At 45.1% G+C, this 25,549-nt stretch overlaps 1 protein-coding gene across 1 annotated transcript in view; it reads left to right on the forward strand.

The window, feature by feature from the left end:
* The window catches only part of LOC137371599 (uncharacterized), a 74,132-nt gene that overhangs the window by 6,588 nt on the left and 41,995 nt on the right, over positions 1–25,549 (forward strand). Inside the window, exon 3 of the mRNA XM_068034433.1 lies at positions 19,393–19,734. Coding sequence (XP_067890534.1) covers positions 19,393–19,734 — 342 coding nt within the window. The remainder of the gene's footprint in view (positions 1–19,392; positions 19,735–25,549) is intronic.

The following is a 25,549-nucleotide window of genomic DNA, read 5'->3' on the forward strand; positions in this document are numbered from 1 at the left end:
AACACCCGTGGAGGCGGACGAGGGTCGTTAAGTGGCCACTTAAGGGTCTTGATTGGCCTCGGGTGGCGGGCCGTTTCCCAAACCCCGTCCCCCCCGCCTGACCTCTGTAAACTTGTCCGGATGCGGATCGGGGCAAATAGTCCTCCCGGAGCTTGCCGCTCAATTTTACGCCGCCCCCACACCACCATCCGACCCACTGGTGCGGCGTAAAATTCCGGCCACTGTGTTTTGAGCTCCCCCTTGGTGAATCCTTGTTCACAGTTTTCCAATTATAAGGCAAAGAGATGAACACAAACAGGCCTTCTTAGGTGTAAAGAAGAAAAGTGAAATTTATTAATCTTAAACTTAAACTCTAATACGGTTAATGGCTACCGATATACGACATGCCCACGCTAGCATGCACATGCAATACACACATGCAAATAGGGCCAGAAAAGAGCAGAAGAAAAATAAAATGGAGAGTTTTGAGGCAGTCTCTAAAGGGAGTTTCTTGTTACTGTTTCCCTAGTTCCAGTTCGCCGTAGAGTCCTTGAATGTACACAGCTCTTACTTTTTGTTGGGGCCCAGTATTCTCCTTAAACCTTGTTCACTGTAGGAGACTTTTCTCTCTAGGTGTTCATATGTTTTCAATGGTTTCCAAAGCTGGTGAGAGCTAGATGAGAGCAGACAGGAGAGAGGTGTTCTCAGTCCAGGAGCTAACAGCCTTCTCATTTCGAATACCATGTTGGAAGCTCAAATTCAAAAAACTCCAACAGTCAAACAGTCATGTTACCAAACTGGCCTGACCACAAATGTTTGTGTATTTGGCCATCTTAGTAGTTAAGCTGGAATGCTTTCCTTTCCACCTTCAACGTCTGGTAATCAAAAGTCCATTGTGGATTAAATTGGAGCAGCGAATAGCCCCTTTGTTCTTTGAAGTACTGTGGATATGCTATTGTCTCTCTCCAGCCAAAGTTTCTAATTGTTTTTAACCAAATTCTTTCTTCACCATCAGCAGTTTAAAATCAATGTTCATGTGGCAAAATTAATTTTCTCATTCTTGGCAGGTGGGGACCTAGCATGACACCTCCACAGCAAGGCAAATGAAATGAAATATGAAAAAATGGTGCATTTCATTACAGGGTTTGAGAGAGATATGAGATACAGAAAGAAAAACCATGCATTTCTCTCATTCATTTCTATTCATTCACCAATTTTAAAGCTTATTAAAAATGGTCTTTTCTGGGGGCCAGTGCTGCCTTAATTTTCCTTTTTATCTCAGAAGAGTTAGTAGTGGGCAGGTCTACCCTAGCTGTCTGAGTCATGCAAAGACGTTTGACTTCAGGGGATGGGTGGTTCCCTTTTCTTCTGACTGTGGGGGAGGAGTCTTCGTTACTCTCCCCTTTGTTATCTAGGACACTCCTACCTGCAGGTATTTGTGCAGACTTGACTGCACTCTCCTGTGACACTTCGACTAGGTGAGGCATCACCCTCATGGTTTCTGTGACCCCTAGAGGTCTCTCTTTGTCTCTGCAGGTTCCTGTAAATGCTAGCAACTCTGGTGAGGTGCTTCTAGAGTCAGTATTTACATAGGAGGATGTGGGGTCTAACTTTTCACATTTTACGTGGTTGGATGACCGGACAATAGGGGTTTTCATCTGGTATTTTTCCCGGACTTCCTTTAACCTGCCCCTTTGGTCACTTTTTCCCCTTCTGTCTCTAAACCTTTGCCAGCCATGTGCCTGCCTGTCCCCTTTTGTTCTCGGCTTGGGTCCCTTACAGTTCACCAGCCCTCTGCTGGAGGGTCCTCCTAACACCGGTACAGGACTTAGGGGTGCAGGTTTCACTGTAGGTTGGGGTTTCCCCTCAACCTGGCACATGTAGCAACTCCTGCAGTACTCCACTACATCTTTGTGCAGTCTTGGCCAGTCAAACTGCTGTCTTATGTTGGTTTTGCTGTTTCGTATACCGTCAGGTACACTACTGAGTCAGTGGCACTTGAGACGGCTTGGCCATGTGAGCCGCATGGAAGATGGCAGGATCCCCAAAGACACATTGTACAGCGAGCTCGTCACTGGTATCAGACCCACCGGCCGTCCATGTCTCCACTTTAAAGGCGTCTGCAAACGCGACATGAAGTCCTGTGACATTGATCACAAGTCGTGGGAGTCAGTTGCCAGCGTTCGCCAGAGCTGGCGGGCAGCCATAAAGGTGGGGCTAAAGTGTGGCGAGTCGAAGAGACTTAGCAGTTGGCAGGAAAAAAGACAGAGGCGCAAGGGGAGAGCCAACTGTGTAACAGCCCCGACAAATAAATTTTTCTGCAGCACCTGTGGAAGAATCTGTCACTCTAGAATTGGCCTTTATAGCCACTCCAGGCGCTGCTCCACAAACCACTGACCACCTCCAGGCGCTTACCCATTGTCTCTCGAGACAAGGAGGCCAAAGAAGATACCGTCAGCTACAGCCTCTGTAGTCTCATGGGCCCTTCTTAATATTTCACCCCGGTACCTCTGTGGCATCATTAACTGGTGAACTACTGTCCACTCCCCGCCCTCAGGTCTGTGAGGAGAACTCAATTTCCTTATCAGTACCTCATTCTTTAAATAGTAGCAATCAGGGACTCCCTCTGTTTCACTTTCAGACTGGGCAGCCTGTGCTAACTCTCGCAATACTGGGTTGGCTCGCTGAGCCTCCGCTCGGGAAAATCCATTTAATTAATTCCCTGGGTCCTCTAACTTTCCAAAGAAAGTCTCAGACAGGCAGACCTCAAGGTCATCAGCCTGCAGTGCCAATGCAGTCTCCTCTGGGGGAGCTGGTTTGATCATGGCCTGATTCATTACACATTCAAAGACTCTGCAGGAGGTCGTCTCCTGCCACAGCCCTGTCTCTCTGACCTCCTGCAGTCTTTCTTCCACTACTGGGGGGGTGGCTACCACCTTCATCCCGCCAGATCCTTACCTCGGAGCAGGTCAATCCCATCCTTAGGCAAACTAGGTACAATCCCTACGATCACCGGTCCTAAAACTAGGTCGCACTCCGGGTGCATCTGGTAAAAGCCTGCTACCCAACTCAAACCCGACGGGATCCAATGACATGTGTCGGATTTGGGTCGGGTCTGACCTCTCTTCCGGGTCCATCTTTCGGGCTCGGGTTGAGTCGGGCCAAGTCCAGGTTGGGCCGGGTCGGACACACACGGTAAATTGAAATTAAAAAACTTACATGAGCTGGGAGCCCGGGATGAAACTGAGTCTGCGCAGTGAACGAGTGATGTCGCTATGATGTCATCACACATGTGCTGCAGCTTACTGGAGGTTTAGAGTCGGAAGGTAAGTAAAGGGATGGTCGGGTCGGGCTCGGGTCAGGTTGAATCGGGTCAGGCTCGGGGCGAAGTTGGAGCGACTCGGGCCGGGTCGGGCTTGGGCCCGCGGTAGATCTGTCTGGTTCGGGTCGGGTTCGTTTTCCCGACCTGAGCAGGCCTTTAGCACCCGGTGTACAGGCACAGGCATACACTGCCCTCCAAAACCATTCACCACCATTTTGGTGTCCACTGCACTCTCTGGAGGAAAGGTCAGGCCTTTCCCAGTAAAAGGGATCTCATGGCCCCTGTGTCGCTGACAATCACTATGGGCTTGCTTGCCCCACTCAAAGGGTATGGGGTTACTTTCCCTTCAGACACAAAATCCTGATAACCTTCAGGAATCCTATTAACTTTTCCTGCACTGGCTATAGTAAGCTTCCTGGGTTGCACTCTTACTGCAGTTACAGCCAAAGCTTGTTCCGCTGTGCTTTGCATCAGGTCGCTGTCATCACTGAGTGCGTGTTCCCTGATTAACCTTACCAGTTCCCCCTTTAGTCTCCAGCAGTCAACTTTTAAATGCACTGCTTTATTACAATGGAAGCACACAGGTCTCTGGGCCTCACTCTTCCTCATAGCACCTTCCCTTTTGGCTAGAGGAAGGCTCCCTGTGTCTCCTGCTTTCCTTTGCCTTCCAGGATTGCCTGGGCTTCTATCACCTTCCCACCCTTTGTCCTTTTCAGATTTGTGGGAGTGATTAGGAAAGGTTGTCCCTTGGGAAACCGACTTATAAATTAAAGCAAACTCATCAGCTAGAACGGCCGCTTGCCAGGCTCTCTGAACCTACTGCTCCTCTACATGGGTCTTTATTGAGAATGGAAGAGAGATTGAAATTCCTCTAACAGGATTACTTGTCTGAGAGTCTCATAGCTGAGCTGTATTTTTAAAGCCCTCAGCCACTGGTCAAAAGCCAGCTGCTTGCTTCTTTCAATCTGAAAATAAGTTTGATTTGCTTGCTTTTTGAGGGTTCTAAACTTTTGGCGATCGGCGTCGGGTACTAATTCATATGCCCCGAGGATAGCATTTTTGGTCAGTTCATAATGTGATGAACTCTCATCTGGCAACAAGGAAACAACCTTATGGGCTTTTCTGGTTAGTTTGCTTTGCAATAGGAGAGATCAGGTCTCAACTGGCCATTTTAGCTGCCTTGCCAGTTTCTTAAAGGACACAAAAAATTCTTCTACAGCCTCCTCATTGAATTTTGGAATTAGTTGAGCTAGCTTTAACAATTCTGTACCCAGCCCTGAATTCTGCTCCTCCATATTGCCCATGCTTTCACTGGGGTTACTCTGTCACCCCCGAATTAACTCAAGCTGCTTCAACTCTGTCTCTTCGCATTCCTTCCAGAATATTCTTTCTCTCTCCCTCTCCTTCAATTCAAGTTTCCTCTGTTCCAATTCTATCTTTGTCAACAATACCCTGTCGGAGTCTACTTCTAACCCTGTTTCTGCTTCTTCAGATTCAAAGGAAAAATGGTTGGCCACTAGCCTTAGGAGTTCAGACTTCCTAGCCTTGCCATGTAGAGTGATCCCACACTGCTCAGCCATTTTCCTCAACTCCTTCATAGACAGTGCTTTTAACTTATCCCAAGTTACTTTACTCTGGCTTGGAGAGCTATTAGCTTCAGTTGCAGACATGTTAATATTCACGCACACACAACCACAGGAAAATCTATATTGAAATTTGATCTTTTTGATTGGGAACAATTTGGCTTGCCACTTCCAATTTCTCTCGTTTGTCTGTGGGTAAAATGCTGGACGCTAGCACCCAAATTTCTGTTACGACCAGGCAAGAAAGGTGTCTAGGGGTCTGTTAATGTCTTCACCGGGTCTATTGCAACAGGGTTTGATTTTTAAACACACTGTGTTTTGTGCTCCCCTTTGGTGAATCCTTGTTCACAGCTTTCTAATTATAAGCCAAAGAAATTAGCACAAACAAGCCTTCTTAGGTTTAAAGAAGAAAAGTGAAATATATTAAACTTTAAAGTTAAACTCTAATACAGTTAATGGCTACAGATATTTGAGTGGTGCAGTGGTTAGCACCACAGCCTCACAGCTCCAGCGACCCAGGTTCAGTTCTAGGTACTGCCTGTGCAGAGTTTGCAAGTTCTCCCTGTGACTGTGTGGGTTTCCGCCGGGTGCTCTAGTTTCCTCCCACAGCCAAAGACTTGCAGGTTGATAGGTAAATTGGCCGTTGTAAAACTGCCCCTAGTGTAGGTAGGTGGTAGGAGAATGGTGGGGATGTGGTAGGGAATATGGGATTATGAGATGCCCACCAAAGCTACTAAGTATCATCACCTCATTCCATGACAATATGAAAGGCACAATTCAGCATAGCGGTGCCTCGTTGGACCCCTTGCCAATCCTGAGTGGCGTGAGGCAGGGCTGTGTTCTCACACCTACACTGTTTGGGATCTTCTTCTCCCTGCTGCTCTCACATGCGTTCAAGCCTTCAGAAGAAGGAATTTTCCTCCACACAAGATCAGATGGCAGGTTGTTCAACTTTGCCCGTCTAAAAGCGAAGACCAAAGTACGGAAAGTCCTCATCAGGGAACTCCTCTTTGCTGCATTAACATCTCACACTGAAGAGTGTCTGCAGAGACTCATCGACCTGCTTGCAATGAATTTGGCCTAACCATCAACCTCAAGAAAACGAACATCATGGGACAGGACGTCAGAAATGCCCCATCCATCAATATCGGCGACTACACTCTGGAAGTGGTTCAAGAGTTCACCTACCTAGGCTCAACTATCACCAGTAACCTGTCTCTCGATGCAGAATTAAACAAGCGCATGGGAAAGGCTTCCTCTGCTATGTCCAAACTGGCCAAGAGAGTGTGGGAAAATGGCGCACTGACACAGAACACAAAAGTCCAAGTGTATCGAGCCTGTGTCCTCAGTACCTTGCTCTATGGCAGCGAGGCCTGGACAATGTACGTCAGCCAAGATTGACATCTCAATTCATTCCATCTTCGCTGCCTCCGGAGAATCCTTGGCATCAGGTGGCAGGACCGTATCTCCAACACAGAAGTCCTCGAGGCGGCCAACATCCCCAGCATATACACCCTACTAAACTAGCGGCGCCTGAGATGGCTTGGCCATGTGAGCCGCATGGAAGATGGCAGGATTCCCAAGGACACATTGTACAGCGAGCTCATCACTGGTACCAGACCCACCGGCCGCCCATGTCTCCGCTTTAAAGACGTCTGCAAACGCGACATGAAGTCCTGTGACATTGATCACAAGTCGTGAGAGTCAGTTGCCAGCGATCGCCAGAGCTGGTGGGCAACCATAAAGGCAGGGCTAAAGCGTGGCGAGTGGAAGAGACTTAGCAGTTGGCAGGAAAAAAGACAGAAGCGCAAGGAGAGAGTCAACTGTGTAACAGCCCTGACAACCAATTTTATCTGCAGCACCTGTGGAAGAGTCTGTCACTCTAGAATTGGCCTTTATAGCCACTTCAGGCGCTGCTTCACAAACCACTGACCACCTGCAGGTGCTTACCCATTGTCTTTCAAGACAAGGAGGCCAAAGAAGAAGTATAAATGGGCAGTTGTTGGTTGGCACAGACTTGGTGGGCCAAAGGGCCTGTTTCAGTGCTGTATCTCTAAATAAAAAATAAATAACTAAAATATGTGATACACACATGCTATTCGGGACAGAAAAGAGCAAAAGAAAAATAAAATGGAGAGGTTTGAGGCAGTCTCTAAAGGGAGTTTCTTGTTACTGTTTCTCTGGTTCCAGTTCGCCGTAGAGTCCTTGATTGTAGACAGCTCTTACTTTTTGTTGGGGCCCAGTATTCTTCTTAAACCTTGTTCACTGTAAGACACTTTTCTCTCTTGGTGTTCATATGTCTTCAATGGCTTCTGAAGCTGGTGAGAGCTGGATGAGAGCAGACAGGAGAGAGGTGTTCTCAGTCTCAGCTAACAGCCTTCTCATTTCAAATACCTTGGTGGAAGCTCAAATTCAAAAAACTCCAACAGTCAAACAGTCATGTGACCAAACTGGCTTGACCACAAATGTTTGTGTATTTGGCCATCTTAGTAGTTAACCTGGAATGCTTGCCTTTCCACCTTCAACATATGGTCATCAAAAGCCCATTGTAGATTAAATTGGAGCAGGGAATAGCCCCTTTGTTCTTTGAAGTACTGTCTGTGGATATGCTCATGTCTCTCTCCAGCTAAAGTTTCCAATTGTTTTTTAAGCAGGTTCTTTCTTCACCATCAGCAGTTTAAAATCAATGTTCATGTGGCGAAACAAATTTGCCTCATTCTTGGCAGGTAGGGGGTTTGCCTGACAACTGCTTGTGGCTAAGAGAGGCAAGAGAATTTATTCATAGGCACAACCAATTTATCTGACTCCCTCTCCATCAACAGCTAGCACACCCTAACTCCACCATCTACGAACCCCCCTTACCCTGGTCCCCTGTGTTCTCCAGTTCCCCCAATCTCTTCACCACCCCTCTGCAATCTCTGACTTCCCAATCTCAAGGTGACCCTCCATGATATCTGAACCCCCCTGATCTCTCCCACCCCACAGAAATCTCCAGCTCCCCAGCCCGAATTTCTCCCCACCTCCATGCTCTCCCCACAGTTACAATCTGTTCCTTCAACTACTAGCTCTCCCTCAACCACGATCTTTCCCCTTCGACGTGGATCTCTCCCTATCAACCCCAAGGCCCTGCAAGCCACGATCTCTTACCTAACCTCTACAACCCCCTCCCCATTATCCCTCACTCCCTGCTTCATCTCTGCTTGTCAGTTGTGGCCTTAAGCCACAGGTTTTCCCGTCTGATAGGCAAGCAGCCTGTCAATCAGGTTGGCTGTTGGCCAGGAAACATGGTGAAAAAATTGAAAAGGTATCTTGCTGTTAATTATAACAGGACATCTGGAAACCCGTACTTCTGGATTTTTTTTGCTAGCGGTGCCTTCCAGGGAAAAACAGGTGACATATGTGGCATATCACAGTCTGCGATCCATAAGCGCATTAAAGAGGTAACCAATGCCTAAATTTCGTCATGATAATGATTTCATCTATGTACCTATACACAAAGACAGGCAGGCAGCAAGGTCTGAAGCCTTCAGCACCATCACTGGCTTCCCTAGAGTGCAAGAGGTGATCGACTGTACTCATGTGGCCATTAGAGCTCCCTGGGACCAGCCTGTTGTATTTGTGAATCGCTAAGCCTTCTATTCTTTGAATGAACAACTGGTTAGCAACCACATGAGAAGAATCATGCACGTTTGTGCTCATTTCCCAGGAAGCTGTCACAACTCATACATTTTTCAGAACTCATAGCTGCCAGGAATTTATGACGAACCAGACAAAGTAAACTGCTGGATCCTGGGTGACAAGGGTTACCCCACTTTGGACATGGTTGATAATACCAATGCAGTATTCCCAAAGCACAGCTGAAAAGCAATGCAATGCTGCTGACACATTCACCAGAGCCATCATCCAACACAGCATTGGCATGTTGACAATGCGCTTCCGCTGCCTTGACCAGTCTGGAGTGGATCATGAGTACGTGCCACAGAGAATCTTATGAATAACCGTTATCTGCTGTGCATTGCACATCTTGGCAATTAGACATGGTCATATTTTGCATGCAGAGGAACCGCTTTCTCAAATGAGGATGACTATGTGACCATAAGGGACATCAGGGAGAACCTCAAATTTGGATGTTTTAGCCAACATTGAGGCACTAAATAAAGGAACGTTGGGAGGAGGAAAAAAAATCTCAAAATATGTTAACATACAAGATATTATTCATTGCTGTAAGCTAAAAGAAGGGCTCTCTGACAATAGTACGTGAACCGCCGTGGAGATTTGCCCAACGGCCTGTCTGCTATGAATTTCATTGAAAGCGACCTGCATCTCCATGGAAATAGTGTCATGCATCGCCATTACTCCTCACACAGAGGATGTTGCAGCACTTTGATGTTACCGGCAGATCAAATCGTTTCTGAGTTACAATGGAACCGCAACAACAAGAGTGCAAGTGGGGTGACCACAGAACTTCAATTGTAAGGCATGTTGTTAAGGAAAAGATTACAAAATCTTCAAACAACAAACAGCCATCATGGAAGACTGAAAGCTCAAATGTCATTGATAACAGGACACTGGACATTTTCAGAAATACTTTGCAAGCATCAATGCTTTCCTGCCATAGGCCTCCAGTAATTATTTTGCTTTTCAACTGAAACAAAGTGAATGATTTATGAGAGTGCATCAAATATTAAAGCAAATAAGTCTGTATTGAAATGTCATTAATCTACATTCAATATTTACAACACCTGTGCACCTTCGTGCTCAAGGTTTTCTTTTCCATTTCCTGCCACGACGCCTGGGTGCAACCCCGACATTAGCAGCTGAGGTGGAGGCAGTCTGCTCAGTGCGCTGTCCCGTTGCTGTGGATACCATGGTGAGCGTCCTCTGGAGGACGTCCTACTGGGGGACTGCAGTAATGATGATTGAGTATCCCCCATGTGCTCGCCTGCTGGAGGTAAGGAGGTCAATGACGGGGGAGAGGATGAGACACCACTTACCCTGGGGATGTCCTGAGAAGAAGGCCCTGGGGCAACTGGCATGGGCTTGTCCTCCATCTGTGTGCATGATGGTACCTGCCTGTTTCCCTGAGGGGAAGGAGAACCCAAAGGGAGCCCATGGCTACAGTGACAGAGTGCAGGTCAGAGTGTATATGGCTCGAGTGCTCAAGCAGACTCACCACGGAGCTCACAAAACTCTCAACGGAGGAAGCCATATGCTCATATGCCTGGGATATGGCAGATGTCATGGCTTGCATGGATTCCTGGATGCCACGTGAAAAGCTACACATGACCTCAGGAAACTCTGACATATTCTCCACATGGGTTTGCTACTTCCAGCAGACTTCTCGTAAAAACAAACAGAGGATCATCATGCGTGTGGGGCTGAGCAGGGGCTTGGTCCCCAGTAGTCCTCCGATTGTCAGGGTACCCGGCTGGCACATGCTCCCTCAGCTGCTGGGATATGTCTGTGTTGTGCACACCATATTGTGATCCAGATTCAATCTTAAAACCCTCGCGGACTGTGTGGAAGTATCTGCGCTGGCAGAGGTGGAAGAAGAGGCAGGCGACGATGTACCCTGTGGGACATTGGCAGCATCCTCCCCAGGTCTTGGGTCTCGCTGCGTTCCATCCCTCGAGGGCGGTGGAAACACGAACAGAGGCACATTACGCATCATCAGAACATGAACTTCTCTTGAGTGCCCACATATGTTTGCAAGACTGAAGATGACACTTCATCCATATGTCTTGAGGATCCTGCATTGCCATCTGAAACGGCTCTGCCTCCCTCCTCTCTCACAATTTCTGCAGCCTCTTCCTCAGCTGGTGTCAGGACTCTGATGTCTTGGTCACCTCCATCTGTCTTTGCCCACTCTCACTTGTTGTGGGTACATTTATCCTGCAGGGGACAGTGCAGATTTAATGACATGTCAAAAGATGCATCCCACCCATTGTTTACATGCATTGACATCAATCACTCTGGAGTGACTTTCACATGGCACATCAAGCACATAAAACATGCAAGATGTCAACTTTCTGCGCAATCATTTGATGTATGACAGTACGGATCCTCACGTATTCCACCGTATGCCTTGTCTGCCCTCTGCCTTAAACACACGGAGCCAGCGAGAAAAACAATGTAACGGCACTTTTCCTCGCCAATCTGAGCAAGTCATTGATATGCTTCTGACACTGAACCCAGGTTCATTGCATAACCCCATGGTTCGACATCTTCGCCGCCACCTCCATCCAGGCCACCTGGGTCAGGCAGGAGGGTCTTCTGAGTCCATCTGCAGAGAAAAGGACCTGACGGCCTGGAGGAGAATCAGCAGGGAGGCATCACTGAACCATGAGGCAGGATGCTGACTGCTGGCTGACATATTTATAGCTCTTGCTTTGGTCCAATGAAAGAATATATGAGGGGAAGTTGGTGCTGGGGTTGAAAAATTAATGAAGGAAAAACGTTGAAAACTAAGTAAATGATTTATTTGTGGTAAATCCACAGACACTTAAATACCAGTAAGGTTGCTGATCCTTGAGGCTTGGAACACAGAATGATTTATAGTGTTCATGGTGCTTCACAGAATGATGGTGGGTTCCACAGATGAAAGTATGCCCTCACAGCATGATCACCAGTGTCTCCCACACCTGTCACTGCACCGTTAATTTGCTTGAATAATTGCATGCAAAATGGGCAAAAGTGTAAGCCAACCTCCGGTTACAGGGTCAGAAATGTGGGACTCATAAAATCCCGGTACATGAGTCTAAACACAGTAAAACCACCTGGCCTTCCTTTGTTTCCAAGTGTTAAAAATTGCAACTGAAATCTGCATTTCAGAAACATTGAACACAGAAATATAGAAAAATAGGAGCAAGAGTAGGCCATTCGGCCCTTCGAGCCTGCTCCGCCATTCAATACGATCATGGCTGATCATCCAAACTCAGTACCCTGTTCCTGCCTTCTCCCCATATCCCTTGATCCCATTAGCCCTAAGAACTATATCTAACTCTTTCTTGAATATATTTAATGATTTGGCCTCAACTGCTTTCTGTGGTAGAGAATTCCACAGGTTCACCTCTCTCTGGGTGAAGAAATCTCTCCTCATCTCAGTCCTAAATGGCTAACCCCTTATCCTTAGACGGTGAGCCCTGGTCCTGGACTCCCCTGCCATCGGGAACATCCTTCCTGCATCTAGTCTGTCCAGTCCTGTTAGAATTTTGTAGGTTTCTGTGCGATCCCCTCTCATTCTTCTAAACTCTAGCAAATACAAGCCTAATCGACTCAATCTCTCTTCATACGTCAGTCCTGCCATCCCAGGAATCAGTCTGGCGAACCTTCGCTGCACTCTCTCGAGAGCAAGAACACCCTTCCTCAGAGAAGGAGACCAAAACTGCACACAATACTCCAGATGTGGTCTCACCAAAGCCTTGTATAATTGCAGCAAGACATCCCTGCTCCTGTACTCAAATCCTCTTACTATGAAGGACAACATACCATATGCCTTCTTAACTGCCTGCTGCCCTGCATGCATACTTTCAGCCACTGGTGCACAAGGACACCCAGGTCTCGCTGCACATCCCCCTTTCCCAACCTATCGCCTTTCAGACAATAATCTTCCTTCCTGTTTTTGCCACCAAAGTGGATAACCTCGCATTTATCCACTTTAGACTGCATCTTCCATGTATTTGCCCATTCACCTAACCTATCCAAATCACATTGGAGCTTCTCTGCACCCTCCTCGCATCTCATACTCCCACCCAGCTTTGTGTCATCTGCAAACCTGAATATGTTACAATTAATTCCCTCATCTATATCATTAATATATATTGTGAATAGCTGGGGTCCTAGCACTGATTCCTGCTTACCCCACTAGTCACTGCCTGCCACTTGGAAAAAGACCTGTTTATTCCTACTCTTTGTTTCCTGTCTGTCAGCTAGTTCTCTATCCATGTCAGTACCTTACCTCCAATCCCATGTGCTTTAATTTTGCACGCTTATCTCTTATGTGGGGCCTTATCAAAAGCCTTCTGAAAGTCCAAATACACCACATCCACTGGTTCTCTCTTATCTATTCGACTAGATACATCCACAAAAAATTCCAGTAGATTAGTCAAGCATGATTTCCCTTTCATAAAATCCATGTTGACTTTGTCCGATCCTGTCATTGTTTTCCAAGTGCTCTGCTATTACATCTTTTATAATGGACTCTAGCATTTTCCCCACAACTGATGTCAGGCAAAGCAGTCTATAATTCCCTGTTTTCTCTTTACCTCCTTTTTCAAATAGTGGGATTACATTAGCTACCCTCGAATCCATTGGAACTGTTCCAGAGTCTATGGAATTTTGAAAAATGACCAGCAATACATCCACTATTTCTAGGGCCACTTCCATAAGTACTCTGGGATGCAGATTATCAGACCCTGGGGATTTATCGGCCTTCAATCCCATCAATTTGCTGAACACCATTTCCTTACTAATACTGATTTCATACAGTTCCTCCTTCTCACTAGACCCTATGTTCCCCATCATTCTGGGAGGTAACTTGTGTCCTCCTTTGTGAAAACAGAACCAAAGTATGTATTAGATTAGTCTGCCATTTCTTTGTTTCCCATTATAAATTCCTCCGTTTCTGACTGTAAGGGACCTACATTTGTCTTCACTAATCTTTTTTTCTTCCCATATCTATAGAAGCTTTTATAGTCAGTTTTTATGTTCTCTGCAAGCTTACTCTCATACTCTATTTTCTGCTTCTTAATGAATCCTTTTGTCCTCCTTTGCTAAATTCTAAACTGCTCCCAATCCTCAGGTTTGCTGCTTGTTCTGGCCGTTTTATATTTTTCCTCCTTGGATCTAATACTATCCCCAATTTCTTTTGTAAGCCACCTTCCTGTTTTATTTTTGCACATGGCAGGAATGCACAATTGTTGTAATTCATCCATACGCTCTTTAAATGCTAGCCATTGCCTATCCACTGTCAACCCTTCAAGTAACGTTCCCCAATGTGTCACAGCCAACTTGTGTCTTATGCCTTCATAGTTTCCTTTATTTAGATTCAGGACCCTAGTCTTGGAATCATCTCTCTCACTCTCCATCTTAAGGAAGAATTCTATCATGTTATGGTCGCTCTTCCCCAAGGGACCCCGCACAACAAGATTGTTAACTAATCCTTTCTCATTACATAATACCCAGTCTAGGATGGTCTGTTCTCTATTTGGTTCCTCAATGCTCTGGTCCAAAAAACTATCAAGTATGCACTCCAGGCATTCCTCCTCTACAGTATTATTGCTAGTTTGGTTTGCCCAATCTATATGTAGATTAAAATCACTCATAATTACAGTTGTACCCTTTTGCATGTGTCTCTAATTTCCTGTTTACCGCCATCCTCTACATCACCACTGCTGTTTGGGGGTCTATATACAACCCCCACCAACGTTTTCTGCCCCTTGGTGTTTCTTAGCGCCACCCATACCTATGATGCATTGAGAAACGTTACTTAAGGGGACGACGGTGGAAAGGCAATGGCAAACATTCAAAGAGAGACTGCAACAATTGTTTATTCCTGTCTGGCACAAAAGTAAACAGGAAAGGTAGCCAAACCATGGTTTACAAGGGAAATTAGAGATAGCATTAGATCCAAGGAAGAAGCATATAAATTCGCCAGACAAAATAACAGACCTGAGGATTGGGAGCAGTTTAGAATTCAGCAAAGGAGGACCAAGGGATTGATTAAGAAGGGGAAAATAGAGTACGAGAGCAAGCTTGCAGGGAACATAAAAACTGACTGTAAAAGTTTCTATAGGTATGTGAAGAGAAAAAGATTGGTGAAGACAAATGTAGGTTCCTTACAGTCAAAAACAGGGGAATTTATTATTGGGAACAAAGAAATGGCTGACCAACTAAATGCATACTTTGGTTCTGTCTTCACAAAGGAGGACACAAATATCATACCAGAAATGTTGGGGAACACAGGATTTAGTGAGAGAGAAGAACTGAAGGGAATCAGTATTAGTAGTGAAGTGGTGTTGGGGAAATTGATGGGATTGAAGGCCAATAAATCCCAGGGCCTGATGCTCTGCATCCCAGAGTATTTAAGGAAGTGGCCCTAGAAATAGTGGATGCATTGCTGGTCATCTTCCAAGATTCCATAGACTCTGGAACAGTTCCTACAGATTGGAGGGAAGCTAATGTAACCCCACTATTTAAAAAGGGAGGTAGAGAGAAAGCAGGGAATTATAGACCAGTCAGCCTGACGTCGGTAGTGCGGAAAATTCTAGAGTCTCTATAGACCTGTGAGTCTCACGTCAGTGGTAGGGAAACTATTGGAGAAAATTCTGAAGGAGAGAATCTATCTCCACTTGGAGAGGCAAAATTTGATTAGGAATAGTCAGCATGGCTTTGTCAGAGGGAGGTCATGCCTGACAGATTTGATTGAATTTTTTGAGCATGTGACCAGGTGTGTAGATGAGGGTAGTGCAGTTGATGTAGTTTGCATAGATTTCAGCAAAGCCTTTGACAAGGTCCCACATGGGAGACTTATCAAGAAAGCAAATGCACATGAGATACAGGGTAACTTGGTAAGGTGGATTCAAAATTGGCTTAGCTGTAGGAGACAGAAAGTGATGACAGACGGCTGTTTTAGTGACTGGAAGCCAGTGTCCAGTGGCGTACCACAGGGATCTGTGCTGGGTCCCCTATTGTTTGTCATTTATATAAACAACATAGATGACTATGTGGGGGGTAGGATCAGTAAGTTCGCGGATGACACAAAGATTGGCCGAGTGGTTAACAGTGAGGTTGAGTGTCTTGGGTTACAGGAAGATATAGACGGGATGGTCAAGTGGGCAAAAAGTGGCAGATGGAATTTAACCCTGAAACGTGTGAGGTGATACACTTTGGAAGGATGAATGTAACACGGAAGTACTCAATGAATGGCCTGACACTGGGAAGTTTCGAGGACCAAAGGGACCTTGGCGTGTTTGTCCATAGATCCCTGAAGGCAGAAGGGCAGGTTAATAGGGTGGTGAAAAAGGCATATGGGACACTTGCCTTTATCAATCGAGGCATAGGTTACAAAAGCAGGGACGTCATGTTGGAGTTGTATAGAACTTTGGTAAGGCCACAGCTGGAGTACTGTGTGCAATTCTGGTCGCCACATTATAGGAAGGATGTAATTGCACTGGAAGTGGCGCAGAGGTGATTCACCAGGATGGTGCCTGGGTGGAACATTTAAGCTATGAAGAGAGGTTGGATAGGCTTTGGTTGTTTTCGCTGGAGCAGAGAAGACTGAGGGGTGACCTGATTGAGGTGTACAAGATTATGAGGGGCATGGACAGGGTGCATATGGAGCAGCTGTTCCCCATAGCTGAAGGGTCAGTTACGAGGGGACACAAGTTTAAGGTGAGGGGCAGGAGGTTTAAGGGGGATTTGAGGAAGAACTTTTTACCCAGAGGGTGGTGACAGTCTGGGAGGGTGGTAGAGGCAGGTTGCCTCACATCCTTTAAAAAGTACCTGGATGAGCACTTGGCACGTCATAACATTCAAGGCTATGGGCCAAGTGCTGGCAAATGGGATTAGGTAGACAGGTCAGGTGTCTTTAATGCATCGGTGCAGACTCGATGGGCCGAAGGGCCTCTTCTGCACGGTATTATTCTGTGAATGTATATTCCAGGAAACTTTCAATCTCCCTGATGCACTACAGTGATTCCAACTGCCCCTCAAGCTCGGAAATCCTGAGTTCGAGCTCAAGCAGCTGGAGACACTTCCTATTCGCATGGTCCCCAAGACACGTGAAGTGTTCTGAAGTTCCCACATGGCATAGGAATTGCAAGCAAGAGATCTCAGCTGCCCATCTATAATCTAAAAAAAACACCCTATTCCCTCTTTTGCAATCTAGTTCATATCTTGTTTAAACTATCAATTTTAATTGCAGTTTATTGAGGAGCAAAAGTTCAAATTCAGTAGACTTATTACCCATAACAAGTGAGGACAGTTTACTGATTCCAGATTGGACGGATGGATGATGGAGCAGAGCAGATCTTTATAGCTTGCGGTGATGATCTCTCCTTCTTCCTTCGTCTCTCGAGCTGACTGAGGTGTTAAGCTGAAGCTAGCATGAATCCACCTTGTGGTTGAGTTGATCAAGGTGCTAAGCCAAAGCTAGCATGGACCTCAGAAAGCATCCCCTCGTCTTCCCGCTCTCCCTTCTCAACTGCCTATTTTTATATCTTATTTTAAGGACCGATGGATATCTCAGGACAATCATTCATTGAATTACCTTTACTCATTTGATTGTCCAATTACCAGGGAACAGATGCTGAAGATCCCTTCCAACTTGGTTCCAGTCCCATGAAATGTTCTCTGCTCATCTCTTGTAAGGACATCCTGTACCTTCATCCAGACAGCTTGTATAGATGTGGAGGTTATGACTCCTTGCGAACATACGAGCATACGTTTAGGAGCAGGAGTAGGCCATTTGGCCCCTCGAGCCTGCTCCGCCATTTGATAAGATCATGGCTGATCTGATTGTGGCTTCAACTCTACTTTCCTCTCTACCTGCTGTGAACTTTGACTCCCTTGTCAATTAATAATCTATCCACCTCAGCCTTCCACTGCTCTCTGGGGAAGCGAATTCTACAGATTAACAAACCTCTGAGAGAAAAATATTCTCCTCATCTCCATATTAAATGGGAGACCCTTAATTTTTAAACTGTGTCCCCTAGTTCTAGCCTCTCCCATCCTCTCAGCATCCACCCTGTCAAGTCCCCTCAGGATCTTATTTGTTTAAATGAGATCACCTCTCATTCTTCTAAACTCCAATGGATACAGGCCAAACCTGCTCAACCTTTCCTCATAAGATAACCCCTTCATCCCAGGAATCAGTCTAGTGAACCTTCTCTGAGCTGTTTCGAATGCAATTATATCCTTTCTTAAGTAAGGAGAGCAAAACTGTTTGCAGTACTTCAGTTGTTTAAAACACTAGTCTTAGGCCCACATTTATAACCCTCAAACTGAATGTGAAGTTCAATCATGTTATGTTCACTGCTACCGACAGGCTCCTTTACTATGAGGTCATTAATTAATCCTGTCTCATTGTACATAAAGAGATCTAGAATTGCCTGCTCTCTGGTTGGCGCTAGAATGTGCTGCTTTAAGAAAGTGTCCCGACTACACTCTACAAACTCATCTTCAAAGACTACCTTTGCCAATTTGATTCATTCAATCTATATGTAGATTAAAAGCACCTATGATTATTGCAGTACCTTTCTTACAAGCCCCATTATTTCTTCCTATCTACTCTGTCCTACAGTGTAGCTACTGTTAGGGGGGCCTATAAACAACTCCCACAAGTGACTTCTTATCTTTGTTATTCCTTGGGTCTCTATACAAACTGGTTCTACGTCTTGATCTTTAGAACTAAAGTCATCTCTCACTATAGTACTAATGTCATCCTTAATTAACAGAGCTACCCATCATCTTTTCTAAGCTTCCTGTCCTTCCAAAATGTCAAGTACTCTTGAATATTCAGGTTCCAGCCTTGGTCACCCTGCAGCCATGTCTCTGTAATGGCTATTAAGTCATACATGTTTATTTCTATTTGTACTGACAATTCATCCATTTTGTTATGAATGCTGCATGCATTTAGATACAGAGCCTGTCTTTTTACTAGTTTTTGCAAATTCTGCCTTATCTGCTGGCTCACTTTTAAGTTTGTACATTCTGTCCCTTCCTGCCATGCTCTGATTATCATTACCTTTATTGCTACCTTGTTGTATTGCCTTGTCCTTTCCCTCTAATCTAACATATCTTTTCTCATGTGATCCTACCCCCACCCTCCCACCCCCACTATTTACTTTAAAACCCTTTCTACTGCCCTAGTTATACGACTTGCCAGAACACTGGTCACAGCAAGGTTCAGATGAAGACCGTCCCTACGGTACAGCTTCCACTTTCCCCAGTACTGGTGTCAGTGCCCCATGAATCAAAATCCACCCCTTTTCTCAACCTCTTATCGGACTTACTCAAAGACCTATTTCTATGTTATATCCTTGAGCAGATAATAGCTCTCAATGCAAAAACCTTACACATCATGGCTAACATTGCTGTGTGTCAGCTGAGGCAGAACTCATCATCTTCTTGTTGCATTTCCTACAACAGCAACTATACTTCCCTCACTGTAAAGTGTTTTGCGATGTATTGAGTTCATGAAAAACACTATATAGATACAAGGCTTTCAGTCTTTTTTCTATTGCCAAAGTACACCGGAGTCAAAGAGCATCATCATATGTTCCAAAGTCTGAGTTAAGATCCTCCAAAACTATTAACTCAACAGTGGTTTGGAGGGGGAAGAAATCTGGCTACCTGTGCTGTACAAGATTCCAATATCAATGAAATTTTGAAATAATGATTGTATTTTAATTGTACAGCATAATTTACATTTGTATATCTTCTGCTCAGTTTCTGTTATGAAATGTAAATCTATTTTTTGGCCAATATTGAAATCATTCTCGGTTGCAGTTTTCTTTGCAGATGCTGATGATCGAGAATCTGTTACAGTTTTGGTTGGAGAAACAGTAAAACTTCAATGTAAAAATGTCTCACTGGGAAATCTGACTCAAGTTAACTGGATCAAAAAAATCAGCAATGAATCTGAAACTGTTTATACTTACTTCCATGCTCGCAAGCTGTTACACAAATCCAATTACAGCCAGAGACTGGAATTACTTCAGACTCTCCAAGAACCCTACAGTCTGCAGATAAAGAACGTGCAGATTTCTGATTCAGGGAATTACACCTGCACAGTGAGTGGAGCTAATTTACAACAACATTCCAAATGGCACCTTGTTATTATCAAAACAGGTAGGAACTTCCTGCTTTCAATCTCCTCATCGCTCTTTATCAAAAGAAAAACATGAACAAACATTACAAATCAGTTTTAGTGTTGTTTTATCTAATTTGTAGCTGCTAAGTTTGTAATTTTTAATTTAATTAACTGCAATATACAGAGAAAAATTACAACTATAATAAACTGTGACATGATGGCCCCGATATTAAAAAGTGCAGAATTTCCCACTCGGGGATGGGGGAGGAGCTCTGGTCGAGAATTCTGGTAGGCTGCGTTTCCCCAAATGTTGTGATTGCGGGCAAGCTTTTTTGTAAACATGATCCTTGCCTGGAAGTCAGCCTGATTGACAGGCTTGACCTCCTGTCAGGTGGAGAACATTGTAGCAGAGGCCGCAGCCCAGGAGCAGGTAATTTCATGATGTTAGGGTAAAGATCATGAAGTAGGGTGGATACAGAGTGGCTTGTTTTTTTAATTCTTTCACGGGATGTAGGTGTCAACGGCAAGGCCAGCATTTGTTGCCCATTCCCTAATTGCTCTTGACAACTGAGTGGCTTGCTGGACCATTTCAGAGAGGAGTTAAGAGTCAACCATGTTGCTGTGGGTCTCGAGTCACATGTAAGCCAAACAAGGTAAGGACAACAGATTTCCTTCCCTAAAGGGCATTTGTGAATCAGATGGGTTTTCCTGACAATCAATGATAGTTTCATTGCACCATGACTGAGACAAGGTTTCAATTCCATACTTTCATTAATTATTTGAATTTATTCATTAATAGAATTTAAATTCCAACAGCTGACGTATGGGGATTTGAACCCATGTCCCCAGGGCATTAGCCTGGGCATCTGAATTACCCATCCACTGGCATTACCATTACACCACCATAGGGTTGGGGATGATCACTGCGGTTCAGAGAGAAATTGGAGGCAGAGTTGGGGGGTTTATTCAGTGATTGTGGTGGGGTCCTATTGTGAGTGGGTGAATCAGTGATCGAGGGTGGGGGTTCCGATCCTGAGGGGAAGTGCAGTGATATCGTAGGACGGTCCGATCGCAGGGAGTTCTGATCATGAAGCGGGAAGTAGCTTAGCTTGGAGGGGCCAGAAGGAAGCACACCTGCTCCTCCTGGCCCACAAGTGGTACTGGAAAGGCACTTACCTCTTTTATGTAGCAGTCATTGCCACCCTTTAGCTGCCAGATTTCCTGGGAAACCCAGCTGGCCAGAGTTAAATCTACAATGAAGATAAATAGCTAAATGAGCAACCTGTTGCCTGATAGCATGTTGATTGCCTGCAGAACCCTGTCTCTCCCCCCACCCCCACCCTGCAACGCTGTCCCTCTCCATTAAAGCTGGAAGTGGCCAGACTTAGGACAGATTGGGTTTGGGTTTGAGACTTTTAACACTTTTATAAACCACTTGACCCTAACCCACTCGTTTTGGGGGGTAAAAATTCCCTTCTGTAAGCTTGAGGTATGGATAGTGTTACAACCTCAGTGAGACTGTTAATGTTAAAACCATGAGTTATGAACTCCCCAGACTAATTTAAAGAAGTACATGACAAGCTTTCGCATTTTAAAACTTTTACTATAAAAGCTAAACTAAAAATCAACCTTAACTAAACAGTAAGTAGCTAATTCACTAAATTACAGAAAAAGGTATTTCCCTTTTACTTATCAAAACACTCGAAAATCCCACACCACATACATATGTCACACAGTCCTCATTGAAGTGATACCTTTGCATTTAAAAGTCCCAGACTCCCCCCAGTTTGAGTTAGAACTCCCAGTCCTTCTCAAAGTCAATGTCTTCTTTGCACACTTCTTCAAAGCACTTTGACCTTGACTTCCATGAATAAGGCGATCTCTGGTGACTCTGTTGATCTTTTTATCCTCCGCAAACACAGCTTTCATATTGGGTTCAAGTCTAAGGAGACTTGCATGTATCAGTCCTCTGAGAGCAGGTATTTTCTCTCTTTCTATCGAGGCTGCCCCTACTGGTCTTTTTCTTCCAGTCTTCTTTACAGCCTCCAGACTTCTGAAATTCTGTAGAATTTATCCAGAATCAAAAGTCAATAGCCATTTTTCTTTTCCTATATGCAGACTCCACATGTCTGGCCCAGCAGAACCACCTGGGCCTTCTTTTGTTTCCAAGTGTTAAAAATTTCAACTCAAGTTTGCACCTCCAGAGCTCCTGGCTCCCTGGTTACGATCTGAGAGCCTGAGAGGGTGTAATCCATCATTCTTCAGTTGCTACCGCCTCGCATTCTGCTTTCAATAAGTTCTTTGATCTGGGTCCTATGTTCACATGGTAACCAGGATCCCTGTCTTGTCTCTAGGTAATGTTGGTGTGAGGTCACATGTCTCCTGTGACTCCATTTTTACACTACATTAAAAATCATAGATTTTAAAAAATAATCATGCTCCAAAGTCCAGTGTTCATAATAACACATTCCCAAAAGAATCTGAATATTTAACCAGCAGCTGTCAATAAATTATACCTAGATCATCTAATAAATGTTTAGTTCTGTGTCAGTAATTAAAATGATGACCCATTTTATAAGATCAGACAATAGATAGATCCCACCCCCCACATATAACTGACTCTTGAACGAGTATCAGATTTCTATCTCCAGTATCCTGCTTGGAAACCATTATAAGTGTTGTTCTCTCTTGGCATTAACTACTTCCTTTCAGCTGCACTATAGCTTCCCTTCCCAAGTTTTAGCCTATTCCCCCTTTCTCTACTATCCCACTAAAACCTGAAGTAGTGCTTTAGATTAACTTTTCATCTGTGCCATTGAGCACTTCTATAATTAACTCAATTATCTCTATTCAAAGCAAAAGAAGCCCAGTTTCTCCAGTCTTTCCCCATATGTAAAATCTTTGATAACTGGTATCAGTCTTGTAGCTCTTCTCTGCACTACATCCATGCCCTGAATTCTACCCTTATATTTTGGGTGACAGTAACTGAACATAGTGCTCTGGGTGCAGTCTGACCACAGCACTGTGCAGTTTTTGGCATTCAAAGACTGCCTCCCTGATTGGATCATTCTGACATGGAATAGCACTCAGTGGGAGTACTAGTTGGGAAATTGTGGACCTACAGTGCCTTATTTTCTGACATGCTCTTGGGAAGCACCATGCTATTCTGGGAAAGCCCAACCATAGAATCAACAATTTGTGATGAGAAGGAGCTGGTTGGACGGGGCGGTCCAGGGGCCATTATAAGTCTGCAAGGATGGGAGTGGTGGGTTAACATGCTTAGTATGGGCCAAGATATGGGTAGCTGTACTTTGGATGTTAGAGTTTATGAAGTATTGATGAAACAGGGCCGGTAATAAGAGCATTGACTAATAGGGTCTGGAAATGACAAAAGCGTGGAAAGAGGTTCTAGTGACGGAGAGATTAAGGTAGGGGCAAAGACAGGTAATATTATAGAAATGGAAGTCATGGTACCAGTGATAAAGAGTCAGTGAGGTTCAAAGATCAACTGAGAATCCAACAGGATACCAAGGTCTTGCATGGTTTTATTCAGCTTGAGTTAGTGAACAGGGAGTGACATTTGCAACAGGGAATCTGAATTTTAGACTTCAGAATGAAGGTTGAAGAGTCAGTTCTGACTTGATGTTGTACAAGTAGTCTAAAGAATTTAATTTTTACATTTTAACAACTGGGTGTTAATTTCAGCATTTATAATAATAAATAAAAAAGCTTCAGGTTCCCCCACCTAGATTATGCCAAGAAGGCAGAGCCAGATTAGAGGGGGTGGGGGGCGAGATGGCAAATTCACGCAGCAGCCTCTCTTCAATTTTTCTGAATGTGGCTTCTCGGGGAGGATGGCACCCACCCACTACCAATGGGAAAGCAATTAGGTTGATTAAGCTGCTACTTGAGAGGTTGTTTGAGAGAACATTTCGATTTTCTCAGAGCCACATGAGCCCCACACTGTATCAGCACCTCTTCTAAGCAGATGAGGTGGCACAGCGTGAGTCTCTTGACTAAAGCAACAAACATTAAATCCTTTGTATAAAAGAGGGAATCAACATACAGGAGCTCATGTACAGCCACTTACTTGCCACGGAGTAAGCAGAGCTCTGGGTTTGGGAGTGCTGATTGAGAGGGTGGGTCTTGGAGAACAGGCTGTATTTGAATATAAGGGCCACCTACTCAGAGGTGAGCTGGAATAGTGGGTCTAGCAACAAAGGCAGTCACCTGGCGCGCAAGGATGCAAAAGTGCTATTGGAAGGGCAGGAGGGACAAGAAGTCGATACCTACAGAATCAACTATAATGCCTGAGGATTAGCTTCCTAAGCATGTTGGAGTAGTAGTGCCACTGGCAGCTGTACCTACTGAGGCAGATGGTGGCTGAGTTTGCACATTCTTATAAGATGACCTTATACCGCAAGGTGCAGGGTGACACCCTATGCCAGTAGTTGTCAAGCTGTCAGTGACTTTGAAATTTCTAGCTTCAGGCTCTTTTCAGGGGTTGGCAGCTGAGTTCCCTCAGCTGCAGGATGTGATCGACTGCACGCATGTTGTCGTCAAAGCCTGTCATCTCAGGCCGGATAGAAGGGCTTCCACTCAGTAAATGTGCAGCTGGTGTGCGGCCATCATAAGTGGTACCTTCAAGTGAGCACAAGGTTTTCTGGCAGCTGTCATAATTCTTTAATCCTGAGGCAGTCACAGGTACTGCAGCTCTTCATCCCACCACAGCCTCTGTGGATGGCTCCTGGCAGACAACGATACCCAGGAAAGAGATGGTTGCAGACCCCTAAGCAAAATCCCACAACTGAGGCAAAGGAGAGATATAACTGATGCCATCTCAGCACAGGAGCTACCATGAAGCAGGTCATCAGAATACTGAAGATGTGGTCTGGTGCCTTGACTGGTTGAGGGTGTGATCCAGTATGGCCTTTCAAGGCTTTCCTGCATTGTTGTGGTCTGCTGCACTTTGCACAACATGGTCATTCAGAGAGGAGTGGACCTGGAGGAAATCCATGGAGTAGAGCATGCCATCTTGTTGGAGGATGAGGACTTTGATGAGGAACAGCAGGAGGCATAGCAAGGCCATTCAGAATTCAGACTCATCTAGCGACACAGTGACCATGATGGCAGAGAAACACGGGATGCCATGATTCAGGAACCCTTCTCTGAAACCATGTCTCCAAGGCATTAGCTTGTGTCTCTGGATTACCAGTCCAGTGATGTTACTACTACGTCACCGGCTCACCCTTCTCTCGGGTGAGGGTTGGCAATGGGCACACATAGAGTCATATGCCGGCCTTGAGGCCCTCCTGCTCAGAGGTCTCCCATCTACCTGATGATAGAATTAGATATCACACCACCAAGTACACATCAGCAGGCGATGAAATGATGAAAAATCCACAATGATGACTGAAATACTTCTCACCTTTTCAGTTCTAATTCACGTCTTTCATCTCCCACAGGTCCAGCAAGCATCCCTTAGGGGCTGGTGACAGAGGAGGATGAAGAGTCCTCAAAGGAAGTTGCACACTCTGAGAAAGCACCATTACATGACTCATGTGCAACCTCCACCTGCTCAGATGTACACACCTCGGTGGGGCCTCCAGGACAAGTAGTTGAGTTGATAGATGGTGAAGCACACATCACAAGTGAGCAGGTGCAGGTGTTGGAAACAGGTAAAGCAGTGGAGAGTCCCCAGAGGGTGAAGGACTCTTCAGGTTCTGCTCAGCCGGATGCAGATGTTGACACTCCAGGGTCATTAATGAAGAGGATTATTCTGAAGCAGCAACAGAAAATGTGTGAGGTACTTTCCAAAGGCACTATACTGATTGGAAAATGATTGGAGTTGTT

This window comes from Heterodontus francisci, chromosome 6 (assembly GCF_036365525.1).
Source record: "Heterodontus francisci isolate sHetFra1 chromosome 6, sHetFra1.hap1, whole genome shotgun sequence".
Classification (NCBI taxonomy): Eukaryota; Metazoa; Chordata; class Chondrichthyes; order Heterodontiformes; family Heterodontidae; genus Heterodontus; species Heterodontus francisci.